The sequence below is a fragment of the Egretta garzetta genome, unplaced genomic scaffold (assembly GCF_000687185.1).
Source record: "Egretta garzetta isolate BGI_Z169 unplaced genomic scaffold, ASM68718v1 scaffold313, whole genome shotgun sequence".
Taxonomy (NCBI): domain Eukaryota; kingdom Metazoa; phylum Chordata; class Aves; order Pelecaniformes; family Ardeidae; genus Egretta; species Egretta garzetta.
The window spans coordinates 638,699-656,473 of record NW_009259063.1 but is presented as its reverse complement, the minus strand read 5'-3'; the positions used below and the strand labels follow the sequence as shown (position 1 = coordinate 656,473).

The 17,775-nt window shown below is 35.6% G+C and overlaps 1 protein-coding gene across 2 annotated transcripts in view; it reads left to right on the top strand.

Moving 5' to 3' along the window:
* Positions 1 to 527: 527 nt before the first annotated feature.
* The window catches only part of NEK10 (NIMA related kinase 10), a 106,509-nt gene continuing 89,261 nt past the window's right edge, over positions 528 to 17,775 (top strand). For both annotated transcript variants that reach the window (XM_035890697.1, XM_035890698.1), the window contains exons 1-13: positions 528 to 601; positions 920 to 980; positions 1,991 to 2,121; positions 2,636 to 2,734; positions 6,277 to 6,361; positions 7,146 to 7,187; positions 9,223 to 9,301; positions 9,652 to 9,719; positions 10,812 to 10,891; positions 12,039 to 12,125; positions 13,512 to 13,736; positions 14,254 to 14,393; positions 16,051 to 16,112. In XM_035890697.1, coding sequence (XP_035746590.1) covers positions 528 to 601; positions 920 to 980; positions 1,991 to 2,121; positions 2,636 to 2,734; positions 6,277 to 6,361; positions 7,146 to 7,187; positions 9,223 to 9,301; positions 9,652 to 9,719; positions 10,812 to 10,891; positions 12,039 to 12,125; positions 13,512 to 13,736; positions 14,254 to 14,393; positions 16,051 to 16,112 — 1,233 coding nt within the window. The remainder of the gene's footprint in view (positions 602 to 919; positions 981 to 1,990; positions 2,122 to 2,635; positions 2,735 to 6,276; positions 6,362 to 7,145; positions 7,188 to 9,222; positions 9,302 to 9,651; positions 9,720 to 10,811; positions 10,892 to 12,038; positions 12,126 to 13,511; positions 13,737 to 14,253; positions 14,394 to 16,050; positions 16,113 to 17,775) is intronic.

Sequence of the window (17,775 nt, the reverse complement as noted above, 5' to 3'; positions counted from 1 at the left end):
TTGGTAGACTGCATGATGTATGCATCTCATTTATTTGCCAGATACCTCCTTTTTCTACCCTTCATCTGTCTTGTTTATTTAGATGATAAACCCAGTATATTCTCTGTTGTCTGGACAACAGCTTGTATGATACAACCTTGATGTCAGCCTGTAAGCACTGCTGTAACATAAATAGATAATCCATGGTGAGAAATAATGGTAATAATATGCAAGAAGAGGAAAAATCCCCCCAAAAATGAAGTGTTATAGCAAGACAGCCAATATTATCTACCCATGTGTTGGGAAAATAAGGTTTCTGTATATTAGGTTAATGGCTTTCTTGTTAATATCTGGAATTCTAAAGGATATCCTCATATCCTTGAGGGTTCATGTTGAGGTAAATAGTAGAGCTGTATTTTTTTCTTAAAGTTTTATTAGTTGGTTCTGTAAGTAAATATTTGTTGCTTTTGCTGCAATGATGTAATTCTATCTATCTACTTTATTTTTAAGGAAATGAGTTTTTAGCCATCTGATAATAGTGATGCACAATGCCTCATCAGGACAAAAAGTTGAAGAGCACAGAAAAAGCAACAGACAAAAATTCTCATGGCATCTCTATGAGGTATAGAATCTGACATCTTACTTTGAACTCCAGCAGGACCCATGTGGAATTTGCACTTGCTGCCAAAGCAGAATTTGAAATGCACCATAAACATGACAACTGTTACTCTGGTCACAAAGTTTATTTACACCTTTGTTGATTTAAGGCATTCCGGAGAAGCTATACGTTCTTCTCTATGCAAAACGGGCACACTAGGCAACACTAGAAAACTTTATTTTCTGTCAGTGGCATTGTTGCTTGTTGACCTTCTTTACTCTTACAGAAGTACTTTTATGTAACTACTAATGCATATATTTATGCTATTGTGTTTTATCTTAGGGATTATTCTGATCTTAAAAGACTTCAGTCTCTCTTAAATGTTCAGTCAAGCAACCAACAGGTATTTTTCAGTAGCTATTATTTTTCAATAAATATTAAACATGCTGTAGAACTGTATAATTATAGGTAATGGTGATTATGGATTCTGGCAGATACTGATGATATTGTGTTCCATTATGATTAAACATGTTAGCAAAATCTTGTGTAGTGGGTGTGGCCTTGTTTTTCAAAAACTATTTGTTTATTTTTATTGTTGCATATAGTCCAATAGCCTAACAGACTGGTTTTCTTCCATGCCGTTCCACAACGTCATGAGGAGGTAGGCTTAGAGATATATTACTTACAACATGATGAAGAGTGGTAAAGAATATAAAATAAAAAAATCAACACTTTAACCATAAACAATTTATCTCTGGAGGGTAACACTTCAGCTGAAAATCTTCAGGGCATAAATATCAATGCATGAAACTTATAGGACACAGTTAAATCTCCTTCACCTCAAGTCGCTTAGTGAAGCTTGTTTTTGCCATTTGAAGCAAAGAAAACCAACACGATGATGACTGTGAGTCCTTGGAATCACAAAACAATTTCTCCATTTCTAGTCTGTAAAAAGATATGACAAAATGACTTAGGGAATTGTCCGTGTGAGATAGGAGTTATGCAGTCCCTTCCTGGATAGAGCCATGGAATTGCTTCTGAGCAGAAAGCTGAAACATCTGAGTTCTACAGCCTAAAAAGAATATGAAGGCTGTGCAATTGTAGTATTGGAACAGGTAAGGAGCACAAATAATGAGCATGTGTTGCAGATTCTATTGAGCTTTACTATTACAAATTTTAAAAGATACTGTTCTTCACATTTTATATATCTCCATGTACTTATTTTCGAGCCTTGCTTTACATCAGTTTTCTACCATGTCAGTTTTGGTTTGTGTGGGGTGTGTATATATAATGGCAGATTATAGGTCCAAAGTTCAAGTCAGAACTTGAGAAAAGGTACTTTTTCTTGATAACATTCTTATAAAACATAAAATTCAGTGTTTGACTCATAAATATTATCCCTTTACTCCTTAGCTTCCAGCTATACATTTTGAAAGTGGTCAAACCAGCGTGACAAGAACTCGGCAAAATGTCAAAAGCAATGAACAAAAACCCCATGGTCAATTGCAAGAATCAACAGAAGCTGTTGAGCTTGAAAACTTCAGGTAAAAAAAAAAAAAAAAAAAAAAAAAAGCTAATATGATGTCACTGTGCTATCTCTGAATGTCTTAAGCTTCTTGAGGTGTTGGAGGCATTTATATTTGTACTTAGGTCTGTTACTTGTGCTTTCATGTTCACCCCCTATCCGAGATATGAATTATAATATATTTTTAACTTTCTAAACCTAACTGTGAATGTTCCTGCCTAATTTTCAGGTGCATGCTCCCGCTCAGCAGAGTGTACTGTTGAGAGTTAATATAATCAATTTAAATAAAGTTATGGTTTCTTTATTTGGAAAGCTTACATTATACCATTACAATAGTCCCAAATTATGCATGAGACAGACTGCTCTTCTATGCTGCTAATGTCTGGAAATCTGAAGTTGTGTTATTCCATTGTAGCTGCTGATGTGACATTTCTTAATTTTTCTTGCTAATGTTAAGTTTTGGCAATCTAAAATCATGTTGTTGCAAGTTAACCAGCATTTCAGCATTTTTCTTTTTTTTTTTTCCTTATTAGTATGACCTACAAGAATGAGAGAAATTTTAGCAAACATCCCAAACATAAGCTGTTTCAAGAGATCTTTACAGCCTTAGTTAAGAACAGACTTACCTGCAGGTCAGTATATTGAACACATTCATATCCAAGGGAGGGTCACTCTTTCTTGCCTTAAGTGAAGAACCAAGATGCATGGATAATGTTTCATACTGTTTCAACAATAGATATGGAATTTATGTTTCAACAGTAGGCCTCTGTGGGGAAACTGCCAACTTCACATCTCTATAATTTCAGTTTTAAACAATCACTTCTGTATTGGCTTTGAAGATCGAGTACTTGGGTTAGTGGAATGGAGAAAGGAAGGCCTGGGTGTAGGACAAAATTCGGATGACCAAAATTCTAACATCTCCTATGTTTCCTTGATCATTTGTCCATATCTGGTATCTGTAATCTATGGTTTGCTTTTCTAACTTCATTTTTATTTTACTGATTCTACTTATATTTTATGGACTGCTGCCTATATATAGAAAGTTCAGTGACTTTCATAAAATTCAGATGAGTTTATGGTACTGTTCATATATATTTGTATTCATGTGTATAACAGGATTAGAAAGGGAAAACTCTTCCTTACACTGCTCTCATCTGAACAAGGAAGAAGTGCAAGACCATAAAAAAAATAAAGGGGATAGAAAAAGATATTTTCTGAAAAAAAAGGATGTATTTTCCAGGATTTCTGTTACTATACACCACTGCAGTGTGTTGTGTTTTTCCTTTTTAAAGCCCAAGCACATTTTCTGAAAAATCTTAAGTGGTACAGAAGCTTAAAGGAAAAATCCTAGAGCATTTAAAGTTATTAATGTGTAACTGCTAGAATTTATAGAAATACCTAAAAACCACCAAAAAAATCAGGTAGTTTGCTTAGACCCTTTTTCAGAACTAACTAGGGAACTAGGGATCTCATCTTTGATTATCTAAATAGCAGTGAGTTTAAGACAGATTATCTAAGTGATTTGTAAATCTGGTACCTCTTTTTTTGCGAGTGAACTTTATCATCTTATTAGTCACCAGTGTGATGTCCAGTGGCTCAGCTTCATTTACCAACAATCTAAAAGTAACTTGAGTTCTGTCTTCCCAAGTTCTGTTTATATATTGTGTTTTCTTTGGTACTTGTTGATGATGATTATATAGCAAAACCAGCCTTGCATTATAAATGAAAGCACCCAGGTAAGGTTAATGAAACAAGCATATATTAGTAGGTATGTAAAACCCATAAGGTAAATGCAGTTACAGAGGTGATTTAGTTGCCCTTTGTAAATATTTACTGTAGCTGTGATGGTGTGCTTTCTTTGGAACTACCACCATTGCATTGTGTCAGAGCCTTAGAAACTGTCACCCTCATCTGCATTACATGCTTTTGCTGGCACAACTATATGTTGGTTGGGGTGCAAGGAAAAAATCACACCCACTTACTGGCATCACTGTGTTGGCAAAAGTCCTGTTTGGAGGTAGTTCTGTTGACAAGAAAGCTGTGATCAGCTTAGCTTAAATAGTTGGATAAGGAATTTAACTAAGCAGGCAGAAAAAATCCTGCTGGCATATGCTGAATATACAGTAGGGTATCCAGTAACGTGTATTGTAAATGTAACTATAGCAGAAGAGGCTCTCAAATGTTAACGACGCTCAGAGAATTACTGTTCCTTCTTAGAAATGTGACAGATGCATTGCTCCGTTAAAGAAACTAACTTCTGTCAAGCGTCAAAGCTTTTTGAAAGAATGACTTTGTAGAACCACTGTGGTAATGATCTTGAGGCCACTTTAAAATCTTACCTACGAATTTTGCCTACCAGTATATGGTTGATGTTTTCTTTCTATTAAAGTTTTGTGCCATTCTGAAGTGGCCAATTATGGAAGCATCATGAAAAATAGTATTACTTTGGGCAGATTATTGGCATAGAAGGGCTGAGATTTTCTTAGTATCTATTTGCAAAGCATTTATTTTTATCAAAATATTTTTAGCCACTGGCGTTTGTTCCCAACTGCAAGTGATAAAAAGAGAACTGCCACATCTCATAAACTTCTTCCGTTCCTTGGAAACTTGCCCAGATATTACAGATTCTGCCCTCTCAGTTAAAAGACTGACAAAATAAGCCACCACAAAGATGTCCAATTTTAGGTTTATTTTAAATAGGAAAATGGGGGTGTGCCTTCAACAGACAATGGAAATAGTGATTCCATTAGTGGTATTTTATGCAGGATTGCTGCCCTTGGATGCTTTGTGCAAATTTGAGTTGTATTTTCTGCCGAGTCGTGTGCTGGGGAATTTTATGGAGAAATATAAAAGAGGAAGTTCTGTTTGGAAGTATAATCCTATATCAAGAACATTTAAACTAAATAACAAATTATTCCAAGGACTAATGGTATTAGAGGTTTTTAAAACCCAGGATAGATCATGATAATTCAAAAAATTATTTCAAATCTAGCTATTTTTACTTCTGTAGCACCCATATCTTTTTTTAATATTTTCATATAAGTGTATTTTGTGCACTGAAGATTGATATGTGGTTTCTCAGTGATTTTTTGCCCTTTTGGGACTTGATCCAAACAGTTTAAATCAAAGCATGATCAATTTGTGCTTAGAGATAAGCATATACTTTCCTGCATCAGTTCAGTGATAATAAGTGATGGTTGGCAATGTTTGTATAATGAAATCAATTTATTTAAAGCTGTTACTATGTTTGAATAGACATGGTATTAAAAGTTCTATAGTATAGTATGTTATACAGCTAATTTTCTAGTCATAGAATCATAGAATCCTTTAGGTTGGAAAAGACCTTTAAGATCATCAAGTCCAACTGTGAACCTAACTCTGCCAAGTCCACTGATAAGCCATGCCCCAAAGCACCACATCCACACATCTTTTAAATACCTCCAGGGATGGGGACTTCCCTGGGCAGCTTGTTCCAGTGCCTGATAACCCTTTCAGTGGAGAATTTTTTCCTAATACCCAATCTAAACTTTCCCTGGTGCAACTTGAGGCCCTTTTCTCTTGTCCTATCTGTCCTTTCAGGCAGTCGTAGCGAGTGGTAAGGTCTCTCCTGAGCCTCCTTTTCTCCAGGCTAAAGAACCCCAGTTCCCTTAGCCACTCCTCAAGAGACTTGTGCTCCAGACCCTTCACCAGCTTCGTTGCCCTTCTTTTGACGCACTCCAGCACCTCAATGTCTTTCCTGTAGTGAGGGGCCCAAAACTGAACATGTTACTTGAGGTGCGGCCTCTCCAGTGCTGAGTACAGGGGGACAATCACTTCCCTGGTCCTGCTAGCCACACTATTTCTGGTAGAAGCCAGTACGCTGTTGGCCCTCTTGGCCACCTGGGCACACTGCTGGCTCATATTCAGTCAGCTGTTAACCAACACCCCCAGGTCCTTTTCTGCCAGGCAGCTTTCCATCCATTCTTCTCCAAGCCTGCAGCATTGTGTGGGGTTGTTGTGACCCAAGTGCAGGACCCAGCACTGAGCCTTGTTGAACCTCATACAATTGACCTCAGCCCATCAATCCACCCTGTCTAGATCCCTGTCAATTGATTCCTGAATCAAAGGGGTTTATCTAAATGTTTTAACACTTTTTTATTGTATTTGGTTTATGTTTTGAATATTTCTTTTACAGGGACTGGGTTAATCAAGCTCCATCCATCCATTTTCTTAGAGTGTTAATCTGCCTGAGATTACTAATAAGGGATCCATGCTATCAGGTCAGTATGTCAAAATACTGTTTCTTGCTTGCATAAGAGAATGCATATAAGCATCACGCATGTGAGTTGTGTTGGTGCATGTGTATAAAAACGTGCATTGTTATGGATGCATACTTATTGTATGCATGTACCTATATTTCTAAACGTGAAGACGTGATCTGCAAACAGACCGATTCCAAGAGTGAATTTGTACTGTTGCTACATAACTTCCTCAATTTCTGATATTTCTTATATAGCGTCTGTTGTTGTTAACCCTAACAAAGAACCTGTAAATTGCCATAACAGATGGCTTGGTCATTGCTCTGAGGCCTAGACTCCATACTTGTCTTTACCATATAGATATGTAAAATTCCCGTAATGTAGTGAGTGAAGAAAATGGGAAGCTGCCTGTTCCTCCTAGTAGCCCAGTGCTCTGAACTACAAACAACTAGCTTTTAATTTTAATCTGGCTATTACAGTTGTTATTTGTAGGACGAAGCCTCAGACATCTGTTAGGTATTTGGTTTTGTGTATATCTTTTCTATGTGTGCCAAAGCTTATACTGGTTTTCCAGTTTTAGAACCTTGAAAATTTCACTCTTTGTTTTTATTTATTTACTTATAAGTAATTCTGAACTCTGAAGGTGCTAAATATCTCCAGAATCCATTGACCTTGACTGCTGGAGTTAAGGTTTCTCAACATTCATAATAAAAAGAGCATTTATATTCTAGTGTTCTCTCATTCTAGTGTTTTCTGTATTTTGACTTTTTTTTTTTTTTTTTTTTAAATTTTTCTTTTCTTTTAGGAAATGCTCCACAGCTTGGGTGGAATTGAAAATCTAGCTCAGGTAGAATTCCTCATAGTACCTTTGTCCATTATGTTGCATGTCAGTTTATTATGATTAGCATGAATACACTGTAAAAAACAGTGTGTACTTGGTTTATGGAAAGAAGTGAGTCTATTCCTTTGTTTGCACTTAAGCAGTCGGTGTGGGTTTTTTTCACTAGTGCACAAAGCAGCTCTCCTTATAATCTAGCAGCATTTAACTCAGGACTTTTAGTTAGGAGGCTTAGCAAATTCTTCCTGAAGTAGGAGAAGGATTAGAAAAGTCAGCACAATTGGTTCAGTCAAAAGAAAATATAGAATTTTGAAAGAAGATGAGTAAAGTCACCCTGAACTGTAGCAAATGACTTTTCAAAGATAAAAGCATAGTGACAGAACATCAAACAGGTTTAAATTTGGGGACTACAGTACTTTTGCATTACAAAATGTTATTGATAATTGACTGCTGTATTGTTACTGCTCTGTGTTAATACTGCTTTACTCCTGGGTTTTTAGTACTTGTTCATCAGTGCCAATTTAGCAGTGAGATACGACATATCTTGAATATCTCTGAAATTGTTGGGAGTTTTCTTTCTAGAAAAAAAAATCAGAATTTTTATAACAAAGAATGCAGTCATCACTCATGAATACTTATGGAGCCATCTGTATTTCAAAGAACCAATAGTGTGCTGTGAGCCCTTTAGTCAGACAATCACCTGTTTGAAATGTCCCTAAAGTTTCAGGAGTTAAAGATTATTAGTTTCTAAAGGATATGGTTCCCACAGGAACTGCTTGGCACTTTCCAATGTCTCATGTCATTAATGCTTAGCCCAGCTTTTTGAGGAGCTTGCATATAATTTATAATAATTTTTACAATGCATGTGTTGCTGGCATAGAGAATTTTAAAAGTCATGTGATACAATTTTTATGATTTCTGAACTTCTGGGGAACTCAATTTTTTGTGTCCTTTGCAGTGAGGTAAAATTGTTAAATGGGTTTCCAGCACTCTGAAATGCACTTTGAAAAAAGTTACAGCTGAAACTTTGAACAATCCCTCAGAAATTTGGAAGGTGGCAGTAATTTCAAGTTGAATTGCATGTCCAAATCTTGCCAAATCACAAGTCAAAAGTCTGGTATTAAACTATTTCATACAGCATTAAAACAATATTTTTTTTATTTTGGGGCAGTTTCAGATAAAAAACTGTTCTCATTTTTAAAGTGTTTTGGGGTGTTTTAGTAGAAAGCACTGATAAAATTATTATTACCAATATTACTTTGCATAGTAGTATCCTCCTCATGTGAGTTTTCTTTCTAAATTGTGTGCTACTACTGTAGTTCCAGCCTCTTTGTACCATCTGCTTGAAACTGCTCTAGTTTCCCTATACTGTGTTCTGGAAATTTCAAAATATATGTAAGATCAATATATTAAGTGATGCTGTGAATCATATAATGGTTTTGTGTACTAACAAACATTACATCCTTGTGATAATTCTCACTTTCTGGAAAAATATATTTGACCAAGTAGTTTTTAGGGTTGTTAAAAGAGATTGACCACCATTTCTCACCAGTTGGCTATGCCCAAAAAACAAAAGAAACAAAATCCTCCCCTGCAGTTGTGTAAGTTTTGTAGAGTCTGAGCCTGTCAGCTGTGTGAACTGAAGATCCATCTGGCAGTTCCAAACAGTGGCCAATGTTAGATGCTGAGGCAAAAGTTTGAGAGCAGAAACATGAAGTGATAATTCCCCAGAAAACTCTTATCAACCTCTAGCAGCTTGTGAAGAAGGGAATTTTGGGCTTAGAAGTAGGGTCGCTGTATTTGATAGTCTCCAGTGGATTTTCCTCTTGTGGAATTTTACACTTGCTTTTTCAATTCTTAGACTTCCAAGATCTGTTCTGTTCCCTGACTTTAACAGCAAAAGTACGTGGGATGTTGCAGACTTAGCTTTTTCGTGAAACAGATGCACCACCTACAGGCTATTTCTGTGCATAACACTCTAGGTTTATGAATTGTTGAAGCTATTTTTAATGGTATCCTTTATTTTTTTCCCCTCTGCTTGTAGTATATGGAAACAGTAGCAAATGGCTATCTTGATTATGGAGAAGAGCAACATAATGTAGACAAGTTGGTCAACATGACGTGTAAGTGTTAGAGCTGATAACATAAATTATGAGGGCACTTACAACTTTTTGTGTGAGGCTTAAAATGAATAAGATACTTGAGATGGTCATTAAGATATTACTAGATTTGCTGTAGGCATCGTCGCACAAGTCAAAACTGAAATTGCTGTGGAGAAGCACATTGGGTTTTTTGTACATAAGTAATATTTCCTTAGGGAATTAATCCCTCTTTATGCACTGAAATAACACAGTACGCTGAGCTAGTCATGGTTTTAAGAACTTGTGCAGTGTTTTGCTTTATTATCTGATTAGTAAAATGAAAAATATTAAGTGATAAAGCTTCAGTTTATGTGAATTCCTTTATTCCATAGACATTTTCCAAAAGCTTGCTGCTGTTAAGAATCAAAGAGAATGGGTTGTAGCAAGTGGAGCACATAAAGTAAGTGGTATATATAATTGCTAATTATAATCAATTAACTACTTAACTGAATGACTTACGCTTTTCAGTTTTAACCTAGGTGGGAGTAACTTCCTTACCTTGTCAAGCTTGTAAAGTAAGGTAATCTCAGTTCTGTGGTTTACAGATGTATTAGTAATGTCATAAAAATTATTTCTTCTGTATAAGTTAATTGGCCTGATACATGGTTATTGGTTGTTTGAGATAAATCGGTCTTAGATATTTGGACTAAACTTGTTCATACAAAAATTAGTACTCATGTTTACACTGTCCTGACCTACATGTTACTATGACATAAATTGCTTTATATAATGTTAATATGAATATATTTTTTATTTATAATTTTTGTATAAATTTCTGCTATGATTTTTCACTTTTAGAGTATTCTGTGTCTGTATGGAACCTAGTGTCAACCTAGACAGTGACAACCTAGACATCCCTTGCTATACATTACCACCAGTCTAAGGAGCTATACTTAACCATTGCTGATTTGTGGCCAAACTGAGAAACAGTAGAGATCAAGATCAGTATAACTAGTGCTTCATGATTCTATTATGCTGCAGTAAAACATTGACAACTGTGATCAGATAGGATCAGACAACATATTTTTAGAGAATCTAGACAAATATGGGATTTACTTTGATATAAATCAGTAACAGGATATATGCAGGGCCTTAAATTACATACTGCATTGTTTAAATATAAGTTGAAAATTAATTTTTTGGTTCAGGAGGCCTTGATTTAGAGTTCTGAAGTGTTTTACACGGGAACAGTTTTTTACAGTGGTATATTAAGTTGGATAGATGCTTTAGCAGTCAAGAGGGATGTTAATTGGAGTTTGAGAAGAAGCATCCTTGCTCGTCCTAAGACTGGGTGTAGTCTAAGACTTTAAGTGTATATTTAAGTGTACTTAAAGTGTACTTTAAATGTGCCTAAGACTTTTAGTGTATTGTGTAAGGATTTGGTATCTTAATTTTGACTTTTCAATAAATAACTCTATATGTGTTGGAGTCGTAAACAAAAAGAATATAATTTATATTAATTTATATTTATTTATCTTGTTTCATTTTCCAGACCTTAGTAAATTTGTTAGCTGCCAGAGACAGCAACGTGCTTTTGGGTGCCCTCCTTGCTCTGACTAGCCTAGCAGAAAGGTAGGTTCAACTTAATGTGCTGTAGTTCACAATGAGCATTTTAATGTTATCTCTTTATGCAATATCAAAACTGCTACTTATGAGGAAGACTTCTTTTTTTCAAATAAGGCCTTGTTCTGTGGAGGACTATGAAGCGTGCTTAATTTTTTATTGAACAGTAGAAACTAAGTAGAAATTTTGGTCCTTGCAGAAGACTTCTTGTTCATGTGGAAAACTTTGCAAGACTGGAGATAGTATCTCTCTCTGCAGTCCTTGTGCAGGATTCTGTAATTCTTACTGACTTCCTGCATATAAAAATTTTTTGTGCTGAGCTTAATATAACAGTGCCTTGCAATAACCAGCAAGAATATTGTTCAGTGTAGTAAATAATGAATGCATATACTCAAATCCATGTATATGCATCCTCTCTTCACTAATGACCATTTTAAATAAATATAAGACTTTTTTTTTTTCCTGGGGTGGAGGGAAAAAAAGGAAAAGGAAGATACAGCATCTTTCATCCATATTAGTTTTACAGAAGAAAAGCTGCTGCTTCTACATTATTGTTCTGCTGACTTCCACACTTGTATAACAATTTTATCTTTCAAATGAAAAATTATAAGAGAAATTATGAAAATGCAGAGAATAGATGCAATTCCTTGAGATCAGTAGAAATTTGTTTACTAAGATTTTTCTGGATTTTATCTTTTCCCAAATTTCTTTCATTCTGTTTCAGTTTATTTTTTTTTTAATATCAATATTAATTTAAATGATGCTATACATACATTTTAAATTTCCACTAAGTGTGTTATATTTAGACTGGGCAAGAAAGTGTTTGGGGTATATTACAAATATTCATGGAAATTATATTTTATTCTAAAAATGTACATTATTTGCTTAATTTATAATATGAAACAAATTAAATACATTTGTGTCTTTACTTTTATGTGTTCACATTTACTTTTTTTGTACTGGGAAAATTGGAAATTGTTGGAGTGTCACTCTTGACCCAGCATATTTTTATGGCTTTAATATTTGTGTGCACATTATGATATTATTACTTAAGAATTGAGAAAAAAATAATTGGTATAAGGAGGGAGGCTGAAGAGCAATGTGTTTTTTCATATAATTTAATTTGATATAAATGCCAGGAATAATCAATTTGTAGTCCAGAATGTAGGGAGAAGATAAGTGAGCTCACCATTGTTGAGAACTTGCTGGTGATATTACATGAATACGATTTGCTTTCTAAAAGGTGAGACATCGCTTGTAGATTAATTGTGTTAAAATATATTTTGACTTTTTCATTTAGGGACATGTGTATTTATAGGCATTAGATAATTTTCCACTTCAATATACTCAAGATAAAGTTCTTATACCTATGTATTTCAGCCAGATATTGATATAGCAAAATCTTTTCTACTAGCTTTGCTATGAGCTGTCTCCTTTCTCTCCACTGACGGCCTACAGTGTGGTGCAAATAAATTGCAATGTTACCATAAAGTGATTAGCAATCGCTTTTCATGGTGCATCTCCTCTTTGCTTCTGGCAGACCTGAGTAGTTAGATGGAAAGCATGCTTAACTCTGACAGTTCCTGGGATGCCCAGTATAAACTAGTAAAAAATTGCAAGAAATATAGCTGTTACAGGTTATGCTACATATGTAGGCTATGAGCTAGGTCAGATACCATACCCCTTCAATCAGAAAATCATAAAGGTTCCTTCAGTTCTTTAAATGTCCTTTCATCTCAGCTAAGCCTACTAGTTAAGCATAGTATTTCTGCATTTCAGTGAGAAACAAAAAGGCTCTCAAATTTGATGTCACTTATCCTATCACATTTAAAATTCTGAAGAGATTTTTTTAAATTTCGTGCTTAATTATTTTACACATAAATTATTTTACATATGTCTAAAGATAAAGAAATTGAATGAGCCAAAAGATTTTATTTAATTTATGGGTTTGAAATTATTTAGATTATAGGTAAACCAAAAGCCTGTTATATAAAACTGGAATTTGAATGTAGGCAGGAAGCTGATGAAGTTCAGTGATAGTTAAGAATGATTTTAAATTCAAGTATGAATCTCAATTCATATGTTCCATCAAACACACATGCAGCTTTTTTGCTCCAGGTGGAAATGGAAATCCCTAACCATATTTTCTATGGAAAGTCCACCTTAATTGGAGTGGAGTTAATGGAAATCTTGTATAAGCCTTTTAAATGATATATCCAATCCCTTTTGTAAACACAATATTCAAACCATACTGGAGAATAATCACGATTATTTGTGGAGTTATTCTCATTCCACAGATGGACTTTACAAGTTCATGCAGTCAGTGCTACTTATAGTACTAATGCCATTAACAAGAAGGTGGTACCACAGATGGCTGCAGTCCACTGGACCACCTTCATCCTGGCTGTGTATGCTTGGCTGCCTATGCTGACAGTCAAACTCAGTGCAAATATAATTTCATCCCGTGTGCAAATTTGGACTACCTTCTTTTTCTTTTTCCTTTAATTTCTTTTTTTATAGGACGTCTCTTTTCTTTAACATTCACTGTGGTTTTTTTCCTTTTGCTAGCTGACAATACAAAGTAATGATGAAGTTATTATTAAAATTTCTTGCTGACTTTTTTTTTTAGGCTCACAGCAGAGTTGCTACGTCTCCTCTGCGCAGAGTCACAAGTCAAAGAGCAAGTAAAAATGTATGAAGGAGTTCCAGTCTTGCTCAGTTTACTTAATTCTGATCATATCAAACTTCTATGGAGTATAGTTTGGATTCTGGTACAGGTTTGTGAAGATCCTGAGACTAGTGTTGAAATCCGAATTTGGGGTGGAATCAAGCAGCTCCTTCATATATTACAGGGGTAGGTTTTCAGTCTTCAACATTGTGGTAATTATATGAGAAACATTGTGGTAATTATATGAGACTGTTTCCTATTTTAAGATATGTTTGGCCAAGCCCTGTTTTATCCAATAGCATCTTTGTTTTGTTCAGCTGTATGTGATGTCTGTAGAAATTCAAAGGCTATTTAGAACATAATGAATAAGCAGTATTTTTTTTGTTTTGCATATTTCATTGTTGTCTTAAGGTGTTTTTCTTATTTTCAGTGTATAACTAAATAATGAATAGATTATAAATGTGTCATTGCTGTCTACTTAGTTTCCCTATTAATCAGACGCCTATTTAGTAAGCTAGATTTGTGAATATAGTTGATGAATATGGTAAAGGAATGTTCTGTTTAAAGGCTTGTTTGCTTTTTCAAAATGTGTTAACTAAATTCGTGAAAAACATACAAATTTTCAGAACATCAGAAGTGGTTAACAAATATATGTTAAGCCATTTTCTTATACTGCAATTTGATTTTTGTTTTTTGTTTTCAGGGAAAGAAATCTTGTTTCTGATCGTTCTTCAGTTGGAAGTTTATCTAGTGCAAACGCAGCAGGGAGAATCCAACATCTTCATTTGTCAGATGATTTGAGTCCTGATGAGATGCAAGAAAATACTTTCTCACTTCAAGCAGGTAGGTTTATAAGGCCTAATCCTCTGTTATGTGTTTACTTACACTTGAGTAAAAGGATTCAAAATATTTAAAAGTTGAAATTGCAAACTTTTATACCTGCTTTAGAGAGTGGGAGCACCAAGTCAGCTGTGTCTATTTCTAAATGTGAATACCAGCACATATTTTCAAAAAGCAGACTTTTTTTCTTTAGAAAGAAGTAAAGGATACAGTATTAAGCATATGGGAATCTTATATATTTCTTCCACCTGTAAAAACATCTCAAACATATATATATATTTTTATTTTGGTTTTAGACTGAGATTATTTTTATTTGATCATAGTTTTCCCTCTATTCAAATTCACTAAGGTAGATCAGTCATTAACTGATTATGATGAAACTCTTTCAAAGTGGTATTTTAAAGACTATCAGTCAGGCGAGGATTTCTCAGTAATTATGGAGAGAATCCTTTTTAGACGAGATTTGTCAATCACATGTCAACTATCTGTTCTGAAATGCCTTCTGGAGGATCATGTCTTCTTCCAGTGACTATAGAAGGACAATGCAAAGTACCCTTACTAGGATTACATGAGCCTTTGCAGTATCTTCCCGAAAGCTGTAACATAATACATAAGTGTTTTTTAATACTTTATCATGAATATTACCTCTGAAGAGCTGGTAATGTGAAATACGGTACACTAACAAAAGTATTGCCAGTGTGGAGCCTATTTCTGGATTACTTCTGCCTTCCTTAAGGACTCCTAAGAAAGAGTAAGCACTGAACTTACAGAGGTCTTTTTTAGTTCTGACTGAGTACTTGTTCATATTTTTAGCCTTCGGTGTTGGGTGTGGGTGGCAAGGTTTTGTTAGCAGAGGGCCTGCAGAGGTGGCCTCTGTGAGAATATGTAAGGGATTGCCCTGTGCTGGACACAGCTGGTTCCAACTGGCTTCACAACAGACCCATTGCTTGCCAAAGCTAAGCCTGTCAGCAAAGCTGGTGGTGCATCTGTGAAAACATAGGTAAGAAAGGGTGAAAATGCTGGGTGAGCAGAGGAGAAGAAGAAAAAAAAAAATAAAGGGGTGAGAAGCAGCAGTGCAAACACCAAGCTCAGAGAAGAAGGAGGTGCTTTAGGCACCAGAGCAGAGATTCCACTGCGGCCCATGGGAGAGACCTCGGTGGAGCAGGTATTCACCCTGCAGTGTGTGGAGAGGACCCATGCTGGAGCAGGGGAAAATCAGAAAGGAGCAGCAGAGTGGAACTGTTACATACTGACTGTAACCCTCATCCACCACCCCCCAGTGCTGCTGGAGGAGAGGGTAGAGGAGTTGGGAGTGAAGGAGTGAAGATGAGTCGGGGAGAGGGGAGAAAGAAAGGATGGTGTGGGGGGAATGTGTTGTTTTAATTTTTTGTCTTTGTTTTTTTGCTATCAAAATCTATTTTAATTAGCAATCAATTAAATTATTTTTCCCCAAGTCAAGTCTGGTTTGCCTGTGAGGGTAGCTGGTAAGCGACCTGTCTGTCTGTATCTTGACCCTATTTTCTCCCTGTGTCCTGTTAAGGAGGGGGAGTGAATGAGCAGCTGGATGGACATTTGGCCCTTAGCTAAGGTTAACCCACCACGCTATCTGAATATCTTTATGAATCTGGCCCTAAATGTTACATCTGAATTTTTATTCTAGCTTGTTGTGCTGCAATTACTGAACTGGTGCTCAATGAGACTAACGCTTACCAGGTAGTACAGGTAGGAAGACTTTATTCAGTTAAGTAAGGCATTAGAGTTTATAATTTGACTTATTGTTCTTATTTGTCACCATCATTTAATTAACAAACAAAATGCATTTGAAAGGGATTGGAAAATATGCCTTTATATAACTTCAGTATCTCTGTTTTTTATACATTTACACACAGAAACATATACACAAAGACATCAACATATGTATCTGGTTGTCTGGGAGAATAAACAGCTTTATTCAGACAGGGTTCATTTTGAGTGGCGTCTCTTGCCATGCTTTTGCCATATTCAGAATAGGATAGTAAATAAGACTAACCACAGAATTAACTGAGAAATACAAATTCTGAATTTCATGAAGTTTATTAAAACCAACTCTGTGTGGCTTAATAGTGGCATGGTGTTGTTTCACAAACAATTTCTCTTTTCCACAGAGTTTGGTATTTCTGAGATAACTTCCTGACACTCCATCCCCAGGGTTGTGTTTCTAAACTGTGTTTTAAAATGTAGTATTTAAATCAGCTAGATGACCATGGTTCTGAAAACCATTCTTAAAATCCATGGTATATATTCCAGACATAGTCAAAGACACAAATATTCAGGATGTTAATAGCAGCTAAAAGCTGTAGCCAGCTCTTATACTCTAAATGTTAAGCCAGTGATCAAAGTGTTCAGCTTAACTTAAAACCCAACTAGAGGTATTCAAAGAGCCTTAAATATCACTGGGAAAGAAGTTTGTGTGTATTTCAGAACTATTGGTTGAGAGGAAAGGAATGGAATTAAGTCTAGTAAAAAATATTTTCTATGTATCTTAAGCACTAAAGTTGTCAATAAACTGTACTGTTTTAGACAGCATTTTATCTGAACAATGTAACTGCATGTGTTTTAGGCTGAGTCTGGTTTCATCAAAATAAAATATCACTTATTTAAATTGGATATATTTTGAAAACAGTGTAACTTCTGGGGGACTTGGGAAATAAAAGGCTGATTTTAACACAGAGTTGTTCTGCATTGCTGTAGCAGTGCATTTTAACTATGGTGTCAGTAAATAGCTTAAAAAGTGATGAGACGATATGCAAGTTCAAGCTTCACTTCTTCCTCCACTCATCCTGTTAAAAGACAATGACCTCGCCCTTTGTCAAAGCACCAGCCAATGTCCCTCTTTCAGATGAGGACATAGCCTCAAGCATGTTCATTTCAACTGAAGTTCCACCCTATGACGTCCTCTTTCATTTCAAATCCTGCTTCTTTCTCTGTGCTAATATAACTTTGAGATTTGCATGGTGAATAAGATGAAGGAACTCACTTAGGTTAAAAACAGATAGAGGAAGAAGATTTGCAGCTCTCTCAGTTATGTGCTGAGAAAGTCAAGCTAAGTGACCTCTAAAGGTTTATCTCATTTGGTGGCAAAGAACTCTTGGTTCAGGCAGTTGAGAACCGTTGGCTTCTGCTGTAGCTGCCTGTCCACCCTGTGTCCTTGTCTCAACTTACAGCCTCGATAGCAGTCTGCAGCAGTTCTGGTAGCTGGCCAGAACATGTTTATGACTCAATGGCTCTACTGCACAGCCTAAAACCTTAGCTCAACTCTATCTTCATGAACAGTTTAAGAAAACATGTCAGGAATTGCAGCAGAGCCTCTACAGACCTGGCACGTATTCACTTCAACTCTGCTGGA